The 24,340-nt window shown below is 39.4% G+C and overlaps 2 protein-coding genes across 2 annotated transcripts in view; one reads left to right on the top strand and one right to left on the bottom strand.

Annotated features, from left to right (window-relative positions):
- ORC1 (origin recognition complex subunit 1) overlaps positions 1-2,504 on the bottom strand; it is a 33,753-nt gene extending 31,249 nt beyond the window's left edge. Inside the window, exon 1 of the mRNA XM_061121895.1 lies at positions 2,312-2,504. The gene's annotated coding sequence lies outside the window, so the exon portion shown is untranslated. The remainder of the gene's footprint in view (positions 1-2,311) is intronic.
- Positions 2,505-2,779: 275 nt separating this feature from the next.
- PRPF38A (pre-mRNA processing factor 38A) lies at positions 2,780-23,912 on the top strand. The gene is made up of 10 exons (XM_061121890.1): positions 2,780-2,938; positions 4,457-4,616; positions 6,123-6,244; positions 8,274-8,359; positions 15,635-15,745; positions 18,086-18,198; positions 18,781-18,807; positions 18,919-19,016; positions 19,435-19,483; positions 20,343-23,912. The coding sequence occupies exons 1-10, from the start codon at positions 2,809-2,811 to the stop codon at positions 20,383-20,385; spliced, it is 939 nt and encodes a 312-aa protein (XP_060977873.1). The 5' UTR covers positions 2,780-2,808; the 3' UTR covers positions 20,386-23,912.
- Positions 23,913-24,340: the final 428 nt, after the last annotated feature.

The following is a 24,340-nucleotide window of genomic DNA, read 5'->3' as shown; positions in this document are numbered from 1 at the left end:
AAGAGGCAGCACTTTCCTACCCTTGACCCAGCATTGCATCTCATCATCAGCAAAGAGGTTTCCCAACAGGAGTGATGAACAGAGTGGAAATGCAGGCCAGATTTGGCCCAGCAAAGACTTCGGCTTCTAGGAGATACGCATTACAGGCTCTCAATGTTGAAGATACCTGAAATCTTGAACATACACACTATCCAGTCCAGGAGCCACACCCAAGAAAAACAGATAGGAGAGTTGCAGAAAAAAAATAATAATGTCTACGCTCAGTTACATCGGACTCTTTGCAACCCTATGAACTATAGCCCATCGGACTCCTCTATCCATGGGATTTTCTCAGCAAGAATACTGGAATGGGTTGCCATTTCCTCCTCCAGGGATCTTCCTGACCCAGGGATAGAACCCATGTCTCTGGATTCTTTACCACTAAGCCACAGGGAAGCCCTAAAAATAATGATAGCATATATTTTTTGATCCACCAAGACAGAGGGTAGAACCAAAACTCTAGCACTTCAAGATAGTAAGTTGTCCCAATGTTACACAGAATGGCACAGCCTTAATTCAAACCTTAAGCAGCTGGATTCCACTGACAGTGCTCTTAAGCGCTTCACCTTAGAACACCTTGTGTGAAAGTGAGTAATGTTAATACATGTCTAAGGGGAGGAGGCAATAGCAAACCACTCCAGTATTCTTGCCTGGAGAATCCCAGGACAGAGGAGCTAGGCAGGCCAGTCTATAGGGTCACAAAGAGTCACACACGACTGAAAATACAGGCACACAAGAGTTTGCTTCTGGTATGCTTATTACAATAAGCCAGGCTTCTTATCTGCTGACTGAGAGGTCAAATGGGTCTCAATTTCCTTACCCATAAAATGCAAGTAATAATAGAAACTTGCTTTTATTCAACCAATATTTATTTATTAATCATCCATTCTGTGCTGGGGGCATTATTCTATGATCACTGAGAATTAAGTGAGAAAATGCAAAACGGTCGATTTATTTCCCCAACCTTTTTTTTTTTTTTTTTTAATTTATTTTTGGCCGCAGCATGCAGGATCTTAGTTCACCAACCAGGGATCGAATCCGTGCTCCCTGCAGTAGAAGCACAGAGTCTTACCCACTGGACTGCCAGGAAAGTCCTTCCCCACTCCCTTAACCTCTTGCATTTATTTATAAGGAACAGTGGCTTTTTTTGGTTTTGTTTTTTAATACTTTGATGAATGTTATGAAACACAATTCACACAAAATTCTGCTTTCAATTTCAAGGAATTCAGAAACCTTCTAAAGTTGCATATTGTCCTCTGTTACATTAAAAACTGTTGCAAAGCGACTTGATAAACATGATTTCGCAACAGAAACCTTCAATGGCATTCACATGGACCCAAAACAGCAGGGAAGAGTGTACCACTTTTACAGACAACCCTGGTGGCTCAGACGGTAAAGCGGCTGCCTACAATGCGGGAGACCCGGGTTCGATCCCTGGGTGGGGAAGATCCCCTGGAGAAGGAAATGGCAACCCACTCCAGTACTCTTGCCTGGAAAATCCCATGGGAGAAGCCTGGTAAGCCACAGTCCATGGGGTCGCAAAGAGTCAGACACGACTGAGCAACTTCACTTCACTTCACTTCAAAATAGAAAACTACCATATCTAATCATTGCAATTTGGCAGATGGCCCAAGATAAGAATCTTAACATCTCATTTCTCTAAGTTCAGTGCTTTTTCCAATTGCCAGAAGAGAAGGCCCTTCTATTTCGGGGTTAGACTAGAGAAAGTAAAAGACGTGCCACTGCAGTTAAGAGCAGCTCGTCTAGGGGGAAAAAAAGATCTGAGTAGGAGCTCAGGCCCCTTAGTCACGAAAAGGGACTTAAGACTAGTCTCTTTTTCCCTCTGGGAGCAATAGCGACATCCATATCGAGTAATAACTTCTGCTGCTCCGCTTCCCTGTGGTGCTTGTTACACTACCCTGAAAGGAAGAAAGATGCGATTGCTTCCCACGGGCCATGTGGATATAAGGTTCATATGACTCAGGTCACTACTGAGAATCTCAAGGAGCTGAGGACAGGAGTATTCACGCTTCTCCGCTGTTGGCTTCCGGTTTCCCACTGCAAGATCGCAATCCCCGGCAGAGGCAGAAAGCTGTTAGAAATCGCCATGTGGAAAGTAAGACGTTCCTAATGCGCTTAGAACAGTGCCTGTCATTTAACAGGCGTTTAGTACATATCTGCTGAATGGATTTATGGCTGAATGAGTCCGCAGAGAACAAATTCCACAGTCTCGCGGCTCAGGTCCCTCTCCAGCCCGGGACGCCACACTCACCGGGCGCCAAAGCTTGTTGGAGCTGGGTGCAAGTCCTCCGCTTTCCAGCGTCCCCGCTTCAGGAGCTCGTGGAGCTGCAGCAAATCTACCTGCCCCAGGGGAACTCCTCTTAGAGCTAACAGCCGCGAACCAACGCCGAAACGGAAGCCTAGTTAGGAATGGAAAGAAGGTGGAGAAAAGGAAATTTCGCGCCAAACGCTGTAGCCCCGCCCCCCAGGGTGTCTCCACGTTCCGTCAGCAGCAAGCCCTTTCGCCCCGCCCATCTAAGGAGGGGACGCACGACGTACATCCGCCAACGTGCCGCGGCCATCATTGATTAGGTCTGCGAAGCCGTTTGCCGAAGAAAGTTCCTAACTCGAAAACATTTCCGGGTTCAAGATGGACGCGCGAACCGTTTAGTGAGACTTCCTCCAACCTTATCATTTCTCTCTGGTTTTTTTAACCAGGATGTGACGTCTTAAAGGACCCGACGGAAATAGAACGTCAGACGTTCTAAAATGGCGAACCGTACGGTGAAAGATGCGCACAGCATCCACGGCACCAACCCTCAGTATCTGGTGGAGAAAATCATTCGGACGCGAATTTATGAGTCCAAATACTGGAAAGAGGAGTGCTTTGGACTTACAGGTGAGCAGGAGCGTGCTGAACACCCTCCATCCCTGCCCCAACCCCTGTCGTCCCATGGCTCAGTTTTCCAGTCCAATAGGACTGGCCCACTGGCGGTGAGATTTAGGGGGAATTTTTCAGTCATTCAGAAGAATCTGAGCGCCTACTCTGTGCCTAGTGTTGTGTTGGGCTTTGGGAACACAGATCTGATAGGACCTTATTCGGAAGGGTGTCACAGGTCGTTTCTTTGAGGTATTCCATGTTTAATGATAACTTACTGGGTTCCAGTGTTAAACATGGGAACCCTGAAGGTCTTAAAGGAGCGTCAGTATTCCCGAAACCAAATTTATAATGTTACTACCCCTAAATCTGGACCATTTGCAATATTTTTACATCCCAGTCCTAATATAAATATATGTTCTTAAGAGAAATCTTCCAGGTCGTCTTTGATACTTGTTTAATTCTGGCTTTTTTTTTTTTTTTTGGTACCTGTGTTTCCCTAGTGAACCGTGAGTTCATCTTCTGTAAAACGAGCACAATAATACCCACATCAAAGGTCAAAGGATTAAATGATTTAATCCAAGAAATCTAAGGATTAAATGAAATAATGTATAAGCAGTGTTTGGTATAGTTACAGCTTGTTCAGTCGCTAAGTAGTGTCAGACTCTTGTGACCCCATGGACCGTAGCCTGCCGGGCTCCTCTCTCCTCCACTGTCTGCTAGAGTTTGCTCAAATTCATGTCCATTGAGTCCGTGATGCTATGTATATATTTAGCTAAAGCTATATATTAATAAAAATACTCAGTAATCAGTGGTGGTAGTGGTGCTAGTTGTCACCACTGTTAATTACTCCTGTGCTGTTACTGCTCTGCCATCACCCTAGCTATGTGTCCACGGAGGAGTGATGTTGTTTTTCTGAGTTGCCATTAAATTTAGAGTCATGTAAGATTTACTTTGGGGGCCTTTTCTCATTCCAGAGGTGAAATGACTTGCTCTAGTTCACGAAACTGGTGTCTGATTTTGATGACAACATCGAAAGGTTATTATCCCTGTTGTCTAGATGAACTTTATTTAGAGTTATGTAGTTATTGAGGTTTGTTAACGGTTTTTGTCCTTCTAACTCTTATTTAATCTGGCAGTTTTTCCCCTAACATGATGGTGACAAGCACAGACTCTGAAGTTAGACTTGTTGGACGAAAATCCAGGCCCTGCCACTTTCTGGCTGTGAATATTGAGCAAATCACTTAACGTTTCTTGGCCCTCATTTTCCTTAGCTGAAAACAAGGCCAGTGCTAGAACTTAACCTCATGACTTGTGAAGATTAAATAAGATAATATAAAATGCTTAGCAGAGTACTTGGCATATAGTAATCTTTCAGTGTATACTGGCTGCTGTTATTTATTACACACTTGTTCTCCTAATATTAAGCTATTAATTCAGGAACACCAAATCTTGAACTAACTTTAACTCTCTGCACTTTAAACCGGTAAAAACTTAGTCCTAATATATCTGCAATGCCTCTCTGTTTTTGTTTTTTAGCTGAACTTGTAGTTGATAAAGCCATGGAGTTAAGATTTGTGGGTGGTGTCTACGGTGGCAACATAAAGCCCACTCCTTTTTTGTGTTTAACCTTGAAGATGCTTCAGATTCAACCTGAGAAGGATATCATTGTAGAGTTTATAAAAAATGAAGATTTCAAGTGAGTGAAATATTTACTAGCTAATATAAATATTTTAATTTCGTGGTCCAGAATTTGGCTTTGGTTAAAAGAAGGGAAAGCAGTGTATCTCATTTCCAGAGTCCCACTCTGGTATTTTGTTCTTGAACCCCTTGAGTTTTTGTTTTGTCTGTTTTGATTGTATTGACCTTCTTCTTTACTTTCTGAGGCTTGGTAACTTTTCCTCCAAAAAAGTATTTCACAAAACTCACTGACATATATTAAGCAGAAGTTAATGCCAAATATGTTGGTAGCACTGAATACTTAAGGATGAAGGAAGCAACATAAAGTGTGGTAAAGAAGAGGGAAACATTTGTGTTAATTGTAGGTTCGTGTCCAGACCCTATTACCTATGAACTGTTACCTTGGAGAAGTTACTTAATTTTCTAAATTTTACTTTCTTTACCTGTAAAATGGAAACAATAATACCAGCTCGGGATAGATGTGAGGATTAAGGAAGAAAGAGCTGTAAATCTCTATCGGTGCCTGTTGCATGGTATCTGGCCCCAAAATATAAGCTGCTTGAGGAGCTCACAGATAAGAACAGGAGACAGATGTAATAATTATTATTTGCCACTCTCAGAAGAAATTTACATGCAATAATTTATTTAACCTTCACAACAACCCTGTAAAATTACTATCCCTATTATGTACGGGAGGAAACTAAGGCACAGAGAGATTGCTTTCCCCAAGGTCAAATGCTGATAAGTGGCAAAGCTGGTTTCAGAGTCCATTTTTTTTTTTGCCAATGTATTCTGTTTGTCATATAAGGAAATGAATTTCAAATGCCTACTGTTTTTTGAAATGGAGATTTGAGTAGGTAGTTGGGGTATAGGAGAAAGGGAAAATAAAGGAAACTTACAAATTAATGGCTAGAAAATAGTTAACTCTCATTAGGTACTTACGGTGTGCTATATACCTCGCTTAGCATCGTAACGTTCATTTTTTACTTAATATACCAAACCATCAAATTAGGGACTATTATTTTACAAGGACTGAGAAAGCAAAAGTAAATTGCGTAGTGTTACAGAGTTAGTAAATAATAGAATCAAAATTTGAACCCAGATGACTTTTTTCCATAAGCAGCATTCTGCTTTCCAGCAACTAGCAATCTGTGTAAATTATATTGTTAGTAAATAAATCTCTACTTTCTGTTGTTAAATTCAGTATCTCATTTGATTCTTAAAATAATCCCATGAGGTAAATAGGTTGTATCTTAGTTTTACAGACGATATAATAGACTCGGAAAGTTGAACATTATATCCTAAGTCACTGCAGCCAGTAAGTGGTAGAATGAGAACTTGAACCCAGGTTTCCATATTTTAGCTATTTTTTCTGCTGCGCTATGCTGCCTCTAGAAATGTAGCTTTCTCATCTACCAAAGAGAAAAAAGAACTTGTTTATCCACTGCTGTCATGAGAAAAGCTACTTGTAAAGCTCAGGAACTTTTTGGAATGGCCTGTTGTTTCACTGTTGTCTATCTGTCAGGTATGTCCGCATGCTGGGAGCACTTTACATGAGGTTGACAGGTACTGCAATTGATTGCTACAAGTACTTGGAGCCTCTATACAATGACTATCGAAAAATCAAGAGCCAGAACCGAAATGGAGGTGAGTATGGTCCTAAGTATCTAGGCCTTCATCCCTGAGCCAGTTTTTATTTCACCAGTATCTCTGGCATCACATAATCCAGATTGTTAGCATCTTCAGTCAGGTCCTCCATCTCTCGTGAGGAGTCATAATACTCCATTAGACTACTAGCTTCCTGTCAACCTCACCCAGTCTGCCCTGTCTGCCTATCTTTCCAGCTGCATCTTACGTTAATCCCTGCTTTGGCATCATGTGCTACATCCCGTAAGATCTATCTCTCGAATGACCTTTGCCTTAAAATCCTTCCCCAGACCTCCCAAAGTTAGTTTTCCATTTGTTGGACCTTCACAGTTCTTTCTACTGGCCTCTCTTACATGATACTTGACCCTGCAATACATGGACTGAGTGTGCTCAACTTAGGTAGGAATCTTGCTAAAACATAAGTATATCCAGGAGGGCCAGCTCCATACCTTTTACAAAGAGACACATTTTATGATAAAATGGGATTCAGAGAATGCAATCAGAACTTTTTCTCACTTAGTGTTATAACAAAAGATTAGTAACATTGGCCTTTACCCTCTAAATATCGCATTAAGCAGTACAAGTTTAAGAATTTGGTATTATTCTTCAACCTTCTGTTAGCTTACTCATTCACTTGAATGAATACATACTAAGTGCCAGTGTTGCGCTGGGTACTGTACTACATACTGGAAATAATGTGATGAACAAGATGGACATGGTCCTGGCCATCATGAGATTACTTATTTATTTATGACTATATTATGCCAAGCTAAGGTAGAGTTTTTAAACCTAGTGATAATTTGGGTCAGATATTTCTTTGTTACGGGGAGCTGTCCAGTACATTGTAGAATGTTTAGCAACATCCCTGGCTTCTACTCACTGAAGGCCATTAGCACCCCATAGTTGGAGGGGCAACAACCCTGGTTGAGAACCACTAAACTAAGGTAATGTTTACCATAGAAATTCTAAAAAGCTGTTGCTCCACTTACCATGTAAGATACATGATTCTTAAAAATAGCAAATCACTATCACTTGGAACTAATACGACATCTTAAGTCAGGTTTGCATGTGTGCTCAGTTGCTAAGTCATGTCCAACTCTTTGTGACCCCGTGGACTGTAGCCAACCAGGTTCCTCTGTCCATGGAATTTTCCAGGCAAGAATATTGGAGCGTGTTGCCATTTCCTTCTCCAGCCTAGAGATAAAACTCACATCTCCTTTATTGGCAGTCAGATTCTTTATCACTGAGCCACCCAGGAAGCCCCAAGTCAATTATATATCCATTTAATAAAGTTTGCTGCCCCACATAGGGGAAAAGATACATATTTTTAGGAACTTAGTAGGTTCACAGGAGATACTGTACTTGAGTTGTAAGTTTTATTCAAAAACATTACCCTTTTATAATTCAGGACTCATTGTGCTTGTTTTTGTGCTTGTCTTTCCTGCTAACTGGGACTGCTTCATTCATCCCATTATCCCTAGTTCCTAGAAGAACCATGGCACATAAACGGCCTCAATAAAGGGGAGTTGACTGGATGAAGATTGGTGGTGATGACAAGGCAGTGAAAGCTTGTAGTTTGAGCTCAGGTTTGACAGTAATCTATTCAGTGTTAATTGCCACACTGCAGCAGCTTTACTAGTGCATGTGCAGGCAAAGGGAAGGGGCTTCCCTGGTAGCTTAGATGGTAAAGAATCCACCTGCAATGTGGGAGACTTTGGTTCTATCCCTGAGTCAGGAAGATGCCCTGGAGAAGGAAATGACAGCCCAGTCCAGTATTCTTGCCTGGAAAATCCCATGGACAGAAGAACCCGGTGGACTACCGTCCATGGTGTCACAAAAGAGTCAGACATGACTGAGCGACTAAGTCACACACACACACACACACTCAGAGGGAAGCTGCAGAGGATTCACACTTTCTATACCAAATACCCTATTAGATATCGTACATAAAGACTCTTAAACTTTTTTTTAGCTTTTTGGCTATTTAAACTTATTTCCAAGTTTCTTAAGCTTACGGTTTTTCTTTCAGAGTTTGAGCTGATGCATGTAGATGAATTTATTGATGAACTACTGCACAGTGAGAGAGTCTGTGATATCATTCTGCCCCGGCTACAGGTAAGAGAGAAAGGTCATACATACACAGCACACAATAAAATGTGTGTAAAGATCTCTTTATACACATACATTATAAAACACCATGGAACTCAAAGTCTTTTTTTAACTGAAGTGTAGTTAATATACAGTATTATATGTTATAGGTATATCAGTATTGTGACTCACAATTTTTAAAGGTAGTACTCCATTTATAGTTATTATAAAACAGTGGCTCTGTACAATATATTGTAGCTTATTTGATTTCGAATACTTTGTTCCTCTTAGTTCCCTCTCCCTTCCCCTCCTTACTGGTAATCATTAGTTTGTTCTCTATATCCGTGAGTCTGCTTCTTTGTTATGTTTACTAGTTTGTTACTTTTTTGAGACTCTCTATATAAGTGATATCATACAGTATTTGTCTCTGTCTGACTTATTTCACTTAGAATAATATCCTCCAGTACTGTATAGCACAGGGAACTCTGCTCCATACTCTGTAATAACCTAAATAGGAAAAGAATTAGAAAAAGAATATCTTAATCTTTCCTCACTTAACATAGTTATTTTGGAATATATCCATGTTTTTGCATATACTAATAGTTTTTTATTTGTTGCTAAATAGGAATAATATTCTTTTGCATGGGTATATATACCACAATTTGTTTACCCAGTCATCTATTTATGCAGAATTGTGGGGTGCAAGGTCAGTATATAAAAGTCAGTTGTTTTCTGTACATGAGCTAGGAACAATTAAATTTGAGATTTTGTATAAAAGATACCATTTATATCAGCATCAAAAAATAATTATGGATAATTTTGTCCAAAAATGTGTAAGACTTTAAACTATTAATATAAAACATTTCATTACTGACAGAAGTTAAAGAAGACATGATTAATGGAGATATATCATGTTCATGATATATCTGATATATGTATCAGATATATGATACCATGACTTAACAATTGTTGTCAGTTCTCCCAAATTAATCCATAGATTCAATTCAGTTCCAATCAAAATCCAAATAAAATTTGATAAAACTTGACAAACTAATTCTAAAATGTATATGAATATGGAGAGGACCTAGAATATCCAAAACAGCTTTGAAAAAGAATAAAGTAGGACAAACACTACCTAATTACAAGACAGTGTTGTAGTGGCATAAAGCTAGACAAGCAGATCAGTGGAACAAAGTGAAAGAACCAGAAATAAGTGTATAATACCTATTTATGGTCAGTTGGTTTTCTGCAGAGATGTTAGGGCAATAGAATTGAAAAAGGATAATCTTTTCCACAAATGGTGCTAAAATGATTAAATAGCCATATGAGACAAATGAATGTCTTCCCCTAGCCCACATTATATGTAAAAATAAACTTGAAGGGGATAATAGACTCATAAAAGCTAATAGTAGAAAACAAGAAAAACATAGGTGAAAATCTTAGTGACCTTGTGTTTGACAAATTCTTGTAACAAAATGTGAATTATTTATTAAAAATTAATAAATTGACTTTATAAAAATTAAGCACTTGCCTTTCAAGAGATACTATTACAAAACTAAAAAGGCAAGACTGGAAGAATACATTTGTACAACATATATCCATAAAAGTTCTTGAATCTGTACTTTATAAAGTACTCTTGAACTTACTAACAAGAAGGCAACCCAGTGGGAAAATGAACAAAAAATTCTTAACAGACCTTTTACCAAAGAAAATATAGTCGACCAGTAGCACATAAAAAGGTGTTCTATATCATTAATCATTAGGGAAATGCAAATTAAAAGCATAGAAATATGCACTACATACCTAGTAAAATGTGTAAAATAAGACTGATCGTATCAAGTGTTAGTGAGGATGTGGAGGAACTAGAAGTCTCCATAGCCTATTGGTGACAACATAAAATGGAACAACCATACTTGGAAAAGTTTGGCAGTTTCTAAAGAAGTTAACCATTCAATCCAGCTATTCCACTTCCAGGAATTTACTCAGGAAATGAAAGCATATGTCCACACAAAGACTTAACCACAAGTAATCTTAACAGTTTTATTTGTAATGGCCAGAAACTGGAAGCAACCCAGATGTCCAAGTGAATGAATAAACAAATTGTGATGTGGCCATACAATGATACTACTCAGCAGCAAAAATGAACTATTGATAAATAGCAGTAGCATGGATGAATCATAAAATAATTGTGCTGAGTGAAAAAAGACACAAAATTGTATGTACTGTGTAATTCTTTTCTAATAAATGTAAACTATAGTGACAAAAAAGAACAGTGGTTGCCTAGTTATAGAGTAAGGGATTGGGGAGGAGAGGAAATGAGAAATCAGAAAGGAGCGCAGGTAAACTATTGGGTGGAGTGGCTCTATCCATTGTACTGATGTACTGACTTACATTTGTATACAACACAATACTCATCACATTGTATACCATAAAAATTACAGTTTATTGTGTATCAGTTATACCTCAGTGAAATTGTAAAATGTATTGCAAAAATCATTGGAATACCTGTAGACTAACAAGAGTCTTTGACTCTCAGATTCTGATATTCTGTGTAAAATTGGTAGCATTGATGAAAGGGTCCCAGAGACAGTGTTTAAAATGGGGCATGGGAACAGATTGTTCAGAGTTCTAAGCAGCCACAGAAACCCAAATTGGGAAGACCCAGAACTTAAGATCTCCTTTGTGATGCTACTGTAGCTCAGTAATTCTGAAGCAGTTTGCTGTATCCCACCTTGCCTTGCTAGATAAAAGCCAAGAAGGAATAATTTAAAGATCAAAAGTCACATAGTATTTTTGCTGTTCAGTTGCTAAGTCATGTCCAAATCTTTGCAACCCCAAGAACTGCAGTGCGCCAGGCTTCCCTGTCTTTTAGTATGTCCCAGAGTTTGCTCAGACTCTTGTCCATTGAGTCGGTGATGCCATCCAACCATCTCATGCTCTGTTGCCCCCTTCTCCTCCTGCCCTCAGTCTTTCCCAGCATCAGTCTTTTTCAGTGAGTGGGCTGTTTGCATCAGGTGGCCAAAGTATTGGAGCTTCAACTTCAGAGTCAGTCCTTCCAATGAATATTCAGGGTCAGTTTCCTTACGATTAACTGGTTTGATCTCCTTGCAGTTCAAGGGACTCTCAAGAGTCTTCTCCAACACCCCAATTCAAAAACCTCAATTCTTTGGAGATCAGCCTTCTTTATGGTCCAACTCTCACATCTGTACATGACTACAGGAAAAACCACAGCTTTGACTACATGGACCTCTGTCAGCAAAGTGATGTCTTTACTTTTTAATACGCTGTCTGGGTTTGTCATAGCTTTTCTTCCAAGGAGCAAGCATCTTTTAATTTCATGGCTACAGTCAACTATCTGCAGTGATTTTGGAGCCCAGGAAAATAAAATTTGCCACTGTTACCATTTTTTCCCTGTTTGCCATGAGGTGATGGGACCAGATGCCATGGCCTTTGTTTTTTGAATGTTGAGTTTTAAGCCAGATTTTTCACTCCCCTTTTCACCCTCATCAAGAGATTCTTTAGTTCCTCTTCGCTTTCTGTCCTCTTTTCACCCTCATCAAGAGATTCTTTAGTTCCTCTTCGCTTTCTGCCTTTATTTAGTGGTATCATCTGCATATCTGAGGTTTTTGATATTTCTCCTGGAAGTCTTGTTTCCAGCTTACAATTCGTCCAGCCTAGTATTTTGGATGATGTACTCTGCATAGAAATTAAATAAGCAGGGTGATGATATACAGCCTTGATGTACTCCTTTCCCAATTTTGAAGCAGCCTGTTGTTCCATGTCCGGTTCTAACTGTTGCTTCCTGACCTGCATGCAGGTTTCCCAGGAGGCAGGTAAGGTGGTCTGGTATTCCCATCTCTTTAAGAACTTTTGACAGTTTGTTGTGATCCACATAGTCAAAGGCTTTCACAGTCAGTGAAGCAGAAGTAGATGTTTTTCTGGAATTTCCTTGCTTTTTCTGTGATCCAATGTATGTTGGCAATTTGATCTCTGGTTCCTCTGCCTTTTTTAAATCCAGTTTGTGCATCTGAAAGTTCTTGGTTCACATACTGTTGGACCTAATTTGAAGAATTTTGAGCATTACCATGCTAGCATGTGAGATGAGTGTGGTTGTACAGTAATTTAAATATTCTTTGGCATTGCCCTTCTTTGGGACTGGAATGAAAACTTTTTCAGTCCTGTGGCCGTTGCTGAGTTTTCCAGATTTGCTGGCATAATAAGTGCAGCACTAACAGCATCATCTTTTAGGATTTGAAATAACTGAGCTGGAATTCCATCACTTCCCCTAGCTTTGTTTGTAGTGATGCTTCCTAAGGCCCACTTAACTTCACGCTCCAGAATGTCCGGCTCTAGATGAGTGACCACACCATTTTGGTTATCCAGGACATTAGACCTTTTTTCTTTAGCTCTTCTGTGTGGTCTTGCCACCTCTTCTTAATCTCTCCTGCTTGTGTTAGGTCCTTGCCATTTCTGTCCTTTATCATGCCCATCTTTCCATGAAATGTTCCCTTGATATCTCCAATTTTCTTGAAGAGATCTCTAGTCTTTCATTCTTCTGTTTTCCTCTTATTTCTTTGCCTTGTTCACTTAAGAAAGCTTTCTTTTCTTACCTTGCTATTCTGGAAATCTGCATCCAGATGGATGTATCTTTCTCTTTCTCCTTTGCCTTTTGCTTTTCTTTTCTTTTCTCAGCTGTTTGTAAAGCTTCCTCAGACAACCATTTTGCCTTCTTGCATTTCTTTTTCTTTGGGATGGTTTTGGTCATCACCTCCAGTACAGTATTACGAACCTCTGTCCATAGTTCTTCAGGCACTCTGTCTACCAAATCTAATCCCTTGAATCTATTGGTCACTTCCACTGTATAAACGTAAGGGATTTGATTTAGGTCATACCTGAATGGTCTAGTGGTTTTCCCTACTTTCTTCAGTCTGAGCCTGAATTTTGCAATAAGGAGCTCATGATCTGAGCCACAGTCAGTTCCAGGTCTTGTTTTTGCTGACTCTATTAGAGCTTCTCTATCTTTGGCTGCAAATAATGTAATCAGTCTGATTTCAGTATTGACCATCTGGTGATGTCCACGTGTAGAGTCATTTCTTGTGTTGTTGGAAGAGGGTGCTTGCTATGACCAGTGTTCTCTTGGCAAAACTCTGTTAGCCTTTGCCCTGTTTCGTTTTGTACTCCAAGGACAAACTTGCCTGTTCAGACTAAGTAAATATGTAAGAGACAAAGTAGGGATTAGTAGTTACCAGGGGATTCAGGGGAGGGGAATGAGGAATGATTAATTAATAAGTATGGCATGTTTTTCTGGTGTGATGAGGAAGTTTTTAAACTAGTGAGAGGTGGTGATGGAAGAATTTTACACTTGAAAATTGCTAATTGTGTACCTTGTGAATTTCACCTCAATAAACAACAGATCAAAGGGACCTGAAAAACGTCAATGTGGAATATAGAATGGATTGTAAATATGATAAATGGGTAAGGTAAACTTTGTTGAGGCAGCAAAGCAGAAAGATATAGTTGGTAGATGAGCGCTCACAGATAACTGCAGTGAACCACTCTTCCTCCAGAGTGACTCAGTTACAGAAAATCCTAGAAAATAATTCTGAAAATTATATCTTCTTTTCCATATTGATTATTATAGACTGTAGTGAAAAGAATGACATTTCAAATCTGAAAACCTGATTTTAGGGTCCAGTTGTCACACTTTTTATCCTTAGCTGTGATTATTATGTTTGCTGCTGCTGCTAAGGCACTTGAGTTGTGTCCGACTCTGTGCGACCCCATCCCCCATCCCTGGGATTCTCCAGGCAAGAACACTGGAGTGGGTTGCCATTTCCTTCTCCAATGCATAAAAGTGAAAAGTGAAAGTGAAGTCGCTCAGTCATGTCTGACTCTTCACGACCCCATGGACTGCAGCCTACCAGGCTCCTCCGTCCATGGTATTTTCCAGGCAAGAGTACTGGAGTAGGGTGCGGATTATTATGTTTAGAAACACTGTAAAAAATTATATACTCCGAACTATAGTCAGGTTGTGACTAAGGGTTCTAAAGTCCAGTCACCTCTGAGCAAGCGTGTTGATGCAAATGGGGTAGTCTGCTGGAGTCTAGAAGATCACAAAGCAGACCTCACTGAAGAGAGGAAAGTTGAAATATGACTGATATATGTTATCATATCACTGAGAGGTGTGTTCTGGTGTGGGCCTCTCTATGTGCTGGATGAAGTGACCCTTAAGACTACGTTTAGCTTTGTTTCTTTTAAGCAACCCATAGGGCATAGCTTCTCACGTGCCCTGGCGTTGGCAGGGAGCTGCTCTGGAGTGAATTCTAATTTTATCAAATACAAATACTGTAAGTTAATACATTGACGTTGATCACTTCCAAGTCTGGTGAGCATCAGGGATTCTGGATGCCCTGTCTGATATAGTCCTAGATCCCAGACTGTGGTGGTCTTTTCCAAGGAACCCTTTTTCAAGGGATTCACTTCACTGAATGGCATCTTTATCTCATTTCTCCTAACCTTTATAGAATTTTGTTAGGGATGAATGAGAGCAAAATAAGAGTACAAATGCTATTACTTGTTTTAGGGCTATCCAGTGATCTGTATGTCCTTGGCGCGCACACACACAAAAACAAAACCAAACCATAAGGGTCTTATGACCCAGCCAGTCCTTTTGTCTGTTTTGAACTCACCTTTGCCTTTCAGGTCCTTAGTCACTTAGGACTGCTAAGTCACATCTTAGAAGAAAATGAAACTAGGAGGTGGTTTGTTTATGTCCTGAGCCTTGTTCAAAATGCATGTCTGTAGACAGCTCCCCAAATCCTGGGTCTGTGAGAGAATTGGTGCTACTTAAGAGCAGGAGGACCCAAACCCCCACACTGGACTGAGTCTCAGTGAATCTCTTAGTGGATTCTGGCCTGAGCTGCTCCTGGAAAACTCCCAGCCAACATTGTCTTGAACTATTGACCCTTGTGTGTGAAGCCCATAATTGTTATTCAAGGCTACAGCTATACTGATTGATATTCTAGTTACCTTAGAGTATAAGGTCACAGGGAATAGAGGCAATAGAAAAGTGATATTCTCTTCATCTTTGTATTTATCTCTTTACAGGGAAACTTAAAAATATATATAGATCCTAGGGATGCTAAACTCTCTAGGAAAATCTGCGTCTAGGATACCTTTGAAATGAAATTGCCTCGGCTGTTGTGCCATAGGTTTTCTGCCACTTGCAGAAGCCCAGTGTTGGCGCTTCAGGACACAGAGGAGATGGAGGGCCCTCTCTGACTCTGTCTGTGTTCCCCGTAGAAACGCTACGTGCTAGAGGAAGCCGAGCAGCTGGAGCCGCGGGTTAGCGCTCTGGAGGAAGACATGGACGACGTGGAGTCCAGTGAAGAGGAGGAGGAGGAGGATGAGAAGGTCAGGCACCTGGGAGCTGAAGGGTTGCAGGAAGGAGAATTACAGGGAATGGGAATGTCTTTTTTGTTTTGTTTTCAAACTTTATTTAGTTTTAACCAAAAAAGAAAACCCCCAAAATACAGTATTTCATCATTGACAGTGTGGATCCTAGAGTTAAATGGACTTGATCCGTATTTCAGCTCTCCTGTTTATTACTGGCATTATGTTATGTAAATTACATAATCTCCATTTTCTTTTCTATAAAGCAAAGATTATGATACCTTTCTTTTAGGACTTTTATGAGTATTAAATGAAATTACATACATAAAGCCCTTAGCTTTGGGACATTATAATTGCATAATAAGTGGTAGCTATTAAATACGTGGGACAAAAATAATACTGATCATAATTGAATGCATACTAAGAAGTAAACCTAGTTTAGGGAAATAAAAACCTACTGCATAGTCATGTTCTTCCACATTTGTTAAAATGCTAAAAACTTGAAAACAAGCAAATTGTCAGGGAGCAGTCAGGTAAACTATTGCTAACAATTCAACAGAGTATTAGGCCACGATTAGAAGTATCATGAAAAGTAACAGTGACCTTCCTTGGAGGTCCAGTGGGTAAGACTCCATGCATCTGCTGTGGGGCGGGGTGAGAACTAAGATCCTGCATGCCACTTGGTGCAGCCAGAAAAAAAAATGTATGTGATAACGTGGAAATGATTACAGTAAGCTTTGTGATTTTTTGTTTTTCTTTTAAAGATTTAAAACATTTGTGATTAAAATTATATGTGTAAAAAAGCTAGGGGGAAATAGAAGAAATTCTGGCTTGTAGATACTGAGGTAGTGCAGATGAAAGTGTAGCTCTGAGCTTAGTAGACTCCATTTAAGATAAGTGCTAAGGGAAGCACAGTCATTCATGAATGGAAAGCCAGGCGTGGCTGAGGGGCTCTTCTGTGGTGAGTGAACCAAAAATATGCATTCTTTTTAATGGAAAATTTAATCGCATACCAAAATGGAGAGAATAAACCTCCATTTACCCATCACCTAGCTTCAACAGTGATCAGCTCAGCTATTTTGTTTGCTCCATATCTACTCAGTTCTCCTTCACCAGTTATCTCAAAGCAGATCACAGCCATCATATATCTCATATTTCAGAAAAAAAACATGGACCCCTTTTTAAGGCACAGCCATATACCATCTTCAGCCCTTAAGTCAGTGGTTCTTTAATATTAAAATGTCAGGTCATAACATTCTGTACAAATTTTCATAATCTGTTTTTGTGATTGTGTCCCTGTGATATCACTTAACGTGTTCATTTGTCTATTTTATTTTCTGTTAACTAGTTCTTGAGTCTTTAATTGGATTTGGGGTTTTTGGAGTAGAGCAACACTACTTCATAGGTATAGTGTACTTCCTCCAGGATGAACAGTCTGCTCTCTTTTTATAATATTAGGATCCACTGATGATCTCTGCATAGACCCATTAAGGATTGTAAAATAATGATATTTAAAAAAAACCTCCCAAATCAACATTTAGTTTTTTTACAAAGTTTATATAAGAAAAGCAAGATAAATTATTTATTTCCCTTTGTCAGTTTTTTAAAATCATGAGTTGATTTTATAGTATTCTCCTAAGAAGGTATGCCCTTGGTAACATTTGAATTTCTCAATTTAAGTATATTTGGTGTTCTGGACCATTATTGTCCTTGTTGATGCTGAAATTGTCCTATGTCTGGCCAGTGGGGGCCCCTCAACTTCACCTTTGGATACAATCCTAGTAGTTTCAGCACTTGCTATCTGATACAATGATATGTTCTAGGTATGTTACAATGATACGTTCTTGTTATATTCTAGCCTGGACCTAAAAGTAGCCATTTTTCCAAGAACATCTTAGTTCCATTAAGTGAGATATGTTATTTAGAGACCACAATCTGGGCTCATTGCTACATGGTATTTCTAGGACTTTACAGTTGATAAAGCTAAAGGAAAAAGAAATTTTAAGCTTAAGATACACTGTATTTAACCTCATCAGTTTTACATCTCTATCTCTTCTTTCACATTAGAAATCCAACTTCTTAGGAGATAAGCATACTTACCTGTCATTACTCTTACATAGTTCCAGAATAATGGTACCAGCACTAGAACAGTAACGGGATTATTAGAAAGATTTTAATTTTTTTATTTGGTAGTGGGTTTTTTGGTCCTTAGTGTTATCCCATACATATTCAAATTACTGTGTTTTAAAGTCAATTGGAGGTGGAATTTGGGGTGGGATGGGGAGGAGGGTACAAGCCATGTTCCTAGTTGGCTGTCTATCAGCCTGTGCTCATCACTGACCCAGGCCATCTCTTCTCCAGTTGGAAAGAGTGCCATCACCTGATCATCGCCGGAGAAGCTACCGAGACTTGGACAAACCCCGTCGCTCTCCCACACTACGCTATCGGAGGAGTAGGAGTCGGTCTCCCAGAAGGTAAGGCCTTAGTCATTGGCATCTTCCAGGGATACTTTAAGCACTGGAGTGTAGAAGTTTGGACTTCATGGAAGGAAAATGCGAACCTCTGGAGAATGTGTGCTTGCCAATGTATTAGTTGCTACAAAAACACCACCCACAAAACCTCAGTGGCAAACATTTTAATTCACAGGTCTGTGGCCAGTGATTTAATCTGGGCTTAGGCAGTTTTTTGAGTATAAGCTATGGTCACTCACTTGTTTTGCAATATTCTCTGTTGGCTAGTGTAGGTGGCCTTAGCTAGGATGACTGGAGCAGCTCCTCTCTATGTGTCACATTCTAGGCTAGGTTAGGCCTGTTCCCATGGCAGTGGCAGAATACAAGACTGATAAGCCCAACCATGCAAGTAATCTTTGTAGCATCTGCATCACATGTACAAATACCCCTTTGGCCAATCCCAGACTTGGGAGTCAGAGGGTCTTAAAGTTACATGACAAAGGACATGAATAACAGAGTTGGGTTAAGAATTGGGGCAGTTTTTGCAATTTACAGTGTCCAGGGCACCTACTAAGGTTCTTCTTTCTCTTTTTTCTTTCCATATAGGCGGAGTCGGTCTCCCAAAAGGAGGAGGTAGGCCTTTAGTGACTTGTGATGAAGGGTAGAGATTTGGGGGAGGGGGGGTGGTGGTGTTGTGTTTATGTGTCAGGACAGATACGGGAGTCTGACCAGTCATTTCCACAGCCCCTCCCCTCGCCGAGAACGGCATCGGAGCAAGAGCCCAAGACGTCATCGCAGCAGGTCCCGAGACAGACGGCACAGATCCCGCTCTAAGTCCCCAGGTACAGCACTGGGGCCTTTTGTTTGCTGTTGGTTGTCTTAATAAAGAAATGTAATAGGAGTAATTAGCCTCCTGCAATACAGGAGTACCTTACTCCATTACTGCCTAGAAAAAGAAGTGGACATAGAATTTGGAAATTAGAGTTCACATTTTAACTGTCATTTACCAGCTTTGTTGATAGGATGGTGAGCTTCAGTTTTCTGAAATTACAGGAGTAAGACATGACAGAGTAGTGGTAAATACCCAGTGTGATGTTAGTGAAATTTAGCCATAAAGCCCTGAAGGCTAAGTGGGTTCAGTTCTTTGCTACCAACAAGCTGTCCCTATCACAAGCCAAAAATGAAAGGAACTAGGGGAAATAACAGCAGAGAGTATGAGGGTGGAAACTGGTACACTGAACAGCCTTTTTTGTTCTCCAGGTCATCACCGCAGTCACAGACACAGGAGCCACTCAAAATCTCCTGAAAGGTATGGATTAACTTCTGTTCTGACTGAAGTCCCAATTATAACTCAGTTGGACTTGAAATTTTATATAATCTCCATCAATACAATTTAGGAATTCTCCTTAATTATAGGATGAAGTGGTCTCTTGCCCTGAAAATTACTAGAATTTTATATATATATATATATAGTTATTTTGTTTTTCCTGTAGGATTGCAGCTTTGAATAAAGGCATGAGCCTTAATCTCAGGAGACCTGGGATTCCGTCCCAGCTTTTAAGATTTTTAAAATATATTTACTTCTGGCCACACCAGGCCTTCTTTGCCGCTGGGCCCTGTCTAGCTGTGGCGAGTGAAGGCCTCTCTTCAGCCGTGGTGTGGGCCCCTCACTGCAGCGACCCCCCAGTTGCAGAGTACAGGCTCCGGGGCTCGTGGGCTCAAGCAGTTGCAGAGCACAGGCGTAGCTGCCCCACAGCACCTGGGGTCCTCCTGGACCAGGGACTGACCCCGTGTCCCCTGCATCGGCAGGCAGATTCCTAACCACAGGACCACTAGGGAAGTCCCAGTCCCAGTTTTTAATACTTAGCAGTTAAGTGACATTGGATAAGTCATTTTCATTTGGGAAGCTTCCATTAGCTACCTCTAGATACTGTACACTGTTGGAAGCACTCCATCTCTCAGAGGTCATTTCTTCAATGGTAAATTTTGGAGAGTAATGCCTAACTCACTGTTGCTCTTAAACATAAAAACACCAAGTACTTTTAATGAACATTGACTGTCTTCTCTGTCCCCATCAGTGTTAGCATGTATCAGTCTTTCTCAAAAATCCTTGCTCAGCTCCTAAAACAGCTGGTAAATTTAATGATTTGTATGTGTCACCATTTCAGGTCTAAGAAAAGCCACAAGAAGAGCCGGAGAGGGAATGAATAATGGACTTAGTTTGGTTTTAATACAAGTGGCCTTCTGTGGAGACGAAGGCATCTGTCTACGCGGGAGAAAGATCTACTCAGTCCCAGGCAGCTATGAGAGTATTTTAGATTTTTTTTAAACCAAGTTTTCTTCACTTTCTTTCTTTTTTTTTTTAACATGAAAGAGGTGCTGAGTTTTGTATCTCTTTATGAATTGTACATAATCCACACATTTGAAAGATAATGCTTCCTGAACTGAGAGCTGCTTTTGGCCTCTTTGTACAATCAACCTTGTTTGTACTCAAAAATTTATGAGGGTAGAATGGATTTGAATAGAGTGTATGAAACAAGGGGAGAATGTGGCCCCCTTGTTATTTTTGTTATTAAATTTGACACACCCATTTCCTGTTTTTCTGTGGTTTTAGTTTCGGTTTACACTGAGATTAGAACTGTTTTGAGAATTCTGAGATATGTGCTAATGCTTGCTGTTCCGTAAAAAAAAACCAAGTTGGTAAAATATATTAGCTCTAGGTTTTACTTCCAGCAGCAGCAAATGGTAATAAACATGAAAACTGGCCTGTTATCAGCAGCTTTATAATAATTCAGTTGTAAGGCTTTTTCTGGATCATTTAATCCAGTTGCATCGTTCAACAAACAGTAAAACTTGACACCTATTACGTAGCATTACTGTATAGTGTTGTTTCTTCTTCCCTACAGCTTTGAATTCCAAATTAAGGTGCTCAGCACCTTTATGCTGTGAGCATTGGTATTAGCAAGACTAGGCAGTAGCAGTAGGAAAACCAGGGTGAAAACGTTCAGTGGAGAGAAAAATACCTGATGCCACTCAAGGTTTTAACCTGAGTTACTGGACAACAGCACCATTCACAAAACCAGAAAATACAGCAGGAAGAGAGCAGGCTTTAGAGGGGCAGGTAGTGGGAATTGCGGTAGTAGGGAGAAAAGAATGCATTCAGCTTAACTTGAAGTTTACTTTGAGACAGCTATGGTATGTCTAGATAAAGCCCAGACATTATAAATAAGAACTGGAGTTGAGCTAGTGATCTGACCCTGAACTGACAAATGTTTAGGTAATTGTGGAAGGTGTAGAATTGAATGCAATGCCCAGGGAGCATACATTTGTAAGGAAAACCAGTAGTAGAATCATAAGCAACATTCACACTGTTGAGGAAGAAGTGCAGACACTGATTGAAAATTGAAATGAATCATTTCAGAAAGGTACAGGAAATAGAGTGGGTTAAGGAAGCTAAGGACAAAGAAGCAAAATAAGGATTAAATAGTGCCCATGGATATTGATAATCAAGAGGGTGTTGGATCTTTGCTAGAGGAGTCCTCTCTACCTGTACTTACCTTTCCTCCTTTAAAATGGAAAAAAATAATTGATTTCCTGCAACTCTGCCCCTGGCAACAATTGTGAAGACCAACTGCCTCACAGGATCCAGTTTCTTGGGAAGTCGTATTTACTCATAGGCTAAACATCCTATTACTTGTTGAACTTAAGGACTTGCATCACTATTAAAGCATTTGGGGATCATATTTGGAGATTTCATGTTCTTCAATAATTGCTCTCCTGATAATATTTGAGCTAATAAAATCATAACAGTTATTATGGTTCATCATACAACTATATATAGGACTGTCTTTAAAAATTAAATGTAAGCACCTCTATTTGTATCTGTTATAGAGAGTCCTAGCAGTTATTTCTTTTATCAAAGTGTTCTAAATGGGAAAAAAAAAAAAGTGTAGTCTGGCTGAATGACCTATCGACCAACCAAGTTATCATCCAGGATATTAGTTTTAAAAGTATATTTTTAAAGTATAAAAATGTAGAAACCCACCCTAAACCCCAGTAATATTTAATACCAAAAATAAACCTTCCCAAGCATAAACTACAAACTTAAAGCCTACTTGAGAGTGGGACATGTCAAACCTCTCTCTCTGGAGATCACTTTGATAAACTACAGAATTGTACAGCAGATGAATTTAGGACAGACCTTGCTGAAGGACCATTTCTGTCATCTGTGTGCTAGCTTACTGCATGAATGAGGCCTTGGAACTAAAGGTTTACAACTTTCTTTGCCCTGTATTAAGAGACATATTTTGTATCTTACCTCTATACTTATACATACTCTGCACTAAAACAGATTTTAAGAAAATATTCCTTACGCAAAATACATTCTGATATTTCTATGCATTATCAGTTTTACCATTGGGTGTACAACCACTAAATTGTTTATACTCCCCACAATTTGAATTATACTGCTTTAAAAGCTTTGCCATTGGGCATGATGACCTTTTAAATACTAAAGAATGGGCAAAGGAAACAATGGATTTGGTGAGAGGCTTCCAATGTAACAACCCAACTTAAAGTTCATTCCTCTAGCCCCCTTCCATTAATTTTGGCAGATCTAAGTTTAATTAAGCACTAATCAGAAAAGAATGCTCACATGCTGGTCATTCTGAGCCAAAAAAAAGGAACAAGTTTCTACAGATTCAAAAAAGATAAAATGATCTGTTTTTTTAAAATGCAAGAATACAAGTTCAAAGAGATTAAAAGATAAGAGGTGGAAAGTAAGCATGGCAGAGCTTGAAGAAATGAAGATTTGAAAACTGAAAATGAAAGCCTCACAAAATGCAAAATAGACAAGGCACAGAGAAAACAGACTGGAGGAAATAAAAAATGGAAAAAGCTGTAGAGATAAAAAGATATGGAAAAAAATCTTGCCTATGATTAACTGATATTTCTGATAAAGAGAATTGAGTGAATCAACTTAAATTCAAACAGAAGAAAAATCACCTTGATTTAAAGAGATAAAGAATTATATGGGTACCCAAGCAGAGAAATCAAGTCCTGTATAGTGAGGGAAAGGATCAGGGTGGCCTCAGGTCTCCATTAAGGCAGTGAAGCAAAAGGCTCCAAAGGTGTAAGGAAAACAGTGTGCCAGGAACTTTATACCTAGCCCGGGTTGTCCTTAAAATATAAAGGGAATAGACATTCTTAAGTATGCAAGTACTTATAAGCATACAACCACTTGGGGGAAAAACTGCCTAATGTTACTGAACAAGAAATGAATCAAATTAAGGACTTGGGGGAAAAAAAGAAGTAGCAAAAGAAATGGCAGTAAACACTTTAGAAATTTTAAGTAAAAATAATGGGAAATCATTAAGACAAATGAAATATTTGAACACTGTACAGAAATAATGTAAGCAGGAAGTAGAACTCACTTTTATGACGAGTCATACGATCTCTAAAACATACATGAAGCTGGAAAAAAAAAACTCCAGCCTCTCTAATGTTCTCTATACTTGTCCTTAATTTTAGAAGTCTTTAGAACTAGATTCTCTTGTAGAAAAAAATTTTTTTATAAGTTGAAAATTTTACACTTTTTTCTTTGGTTAAATTGAAGTAAAATTAATTTGCTATATGTACTAAATACAGCATATGAACCCACTTTTGTAAAATTTGTCCTATGTATGTGTAACTATATATATGACACATGTATATTAAAGAGATGGTTTGAAAGAATGAAATTCACTGGATATTAATAGTATTTCTGGTTTATGGAATTTTTAGTGATTTTTATACTGTTATTTAATGCTCTTTTTGTAATAAACAGATTATCCTTTACAAGGAAAAACTGTGTTTGGTGTTTAGGGCTTTTTTATAAGCTTACCAACACATTTTTTATATATTGTTTATTGGAATTGCAAATTAGTAACCACTTTTCAGCAATACAGCAATTTTGTAGTATGTAGCTTCCCAGGTGGCGCTAGTGTTAAAGAACCTGCCAGCCAGGAAATGTCAGTGCAGGAGACAATAGACATGGGTTAGATCCTTCCGTCCAGAAGATCCCCTGGAGCAGAAAAAGGCAACCTACTCCAGTATTCTTGCCTGGAAAATCCTATGGACAGAGGAGCCTTAAGGGCTACAGTTCACGCAGTCACAAAGAGTTGGACAC

The sequence above is a fragment of the Dama dama genome, chromosome 20 (genome assembly GCF_033118175.1).
Source record: "Dama dama isolate Ldn47 chromosome 20, ASM3311817v1, whole genome shotgun sequence".
Taxonomy (NCBI): Eukaryota; Metazoa; Chordata; class Mammalia; order Artiodactyla; family Cervidae; genus Dama; species Dama dama.
This window is presented reverse-complemented; position numbering and strand designations above follow the sequence as displayed.

Coding starts and splice junctions, on each gene's coding strand:
- PRPF38A (XM_061121890.1), top strand. CDS start 2,809: ATGGCGAACCGTACGGTGAAAGATGCGCACAGCATCCACGGCACCAAC. Junction 2,939..4,456: donor GGAGTGCTTTGGACTTACAG/GTGAGCAGGAGC, acceptor TTTGTTTTTTAG/CTGAACTTGTAGTTGATAAA. Junction 8,360..15,634: donor TCATTCTGCCCCGGCTACAG/GTAAGAGAGAAA, acceptor TGTTCCCCGTAG/AAACGCTACGTGCTAGAGGA.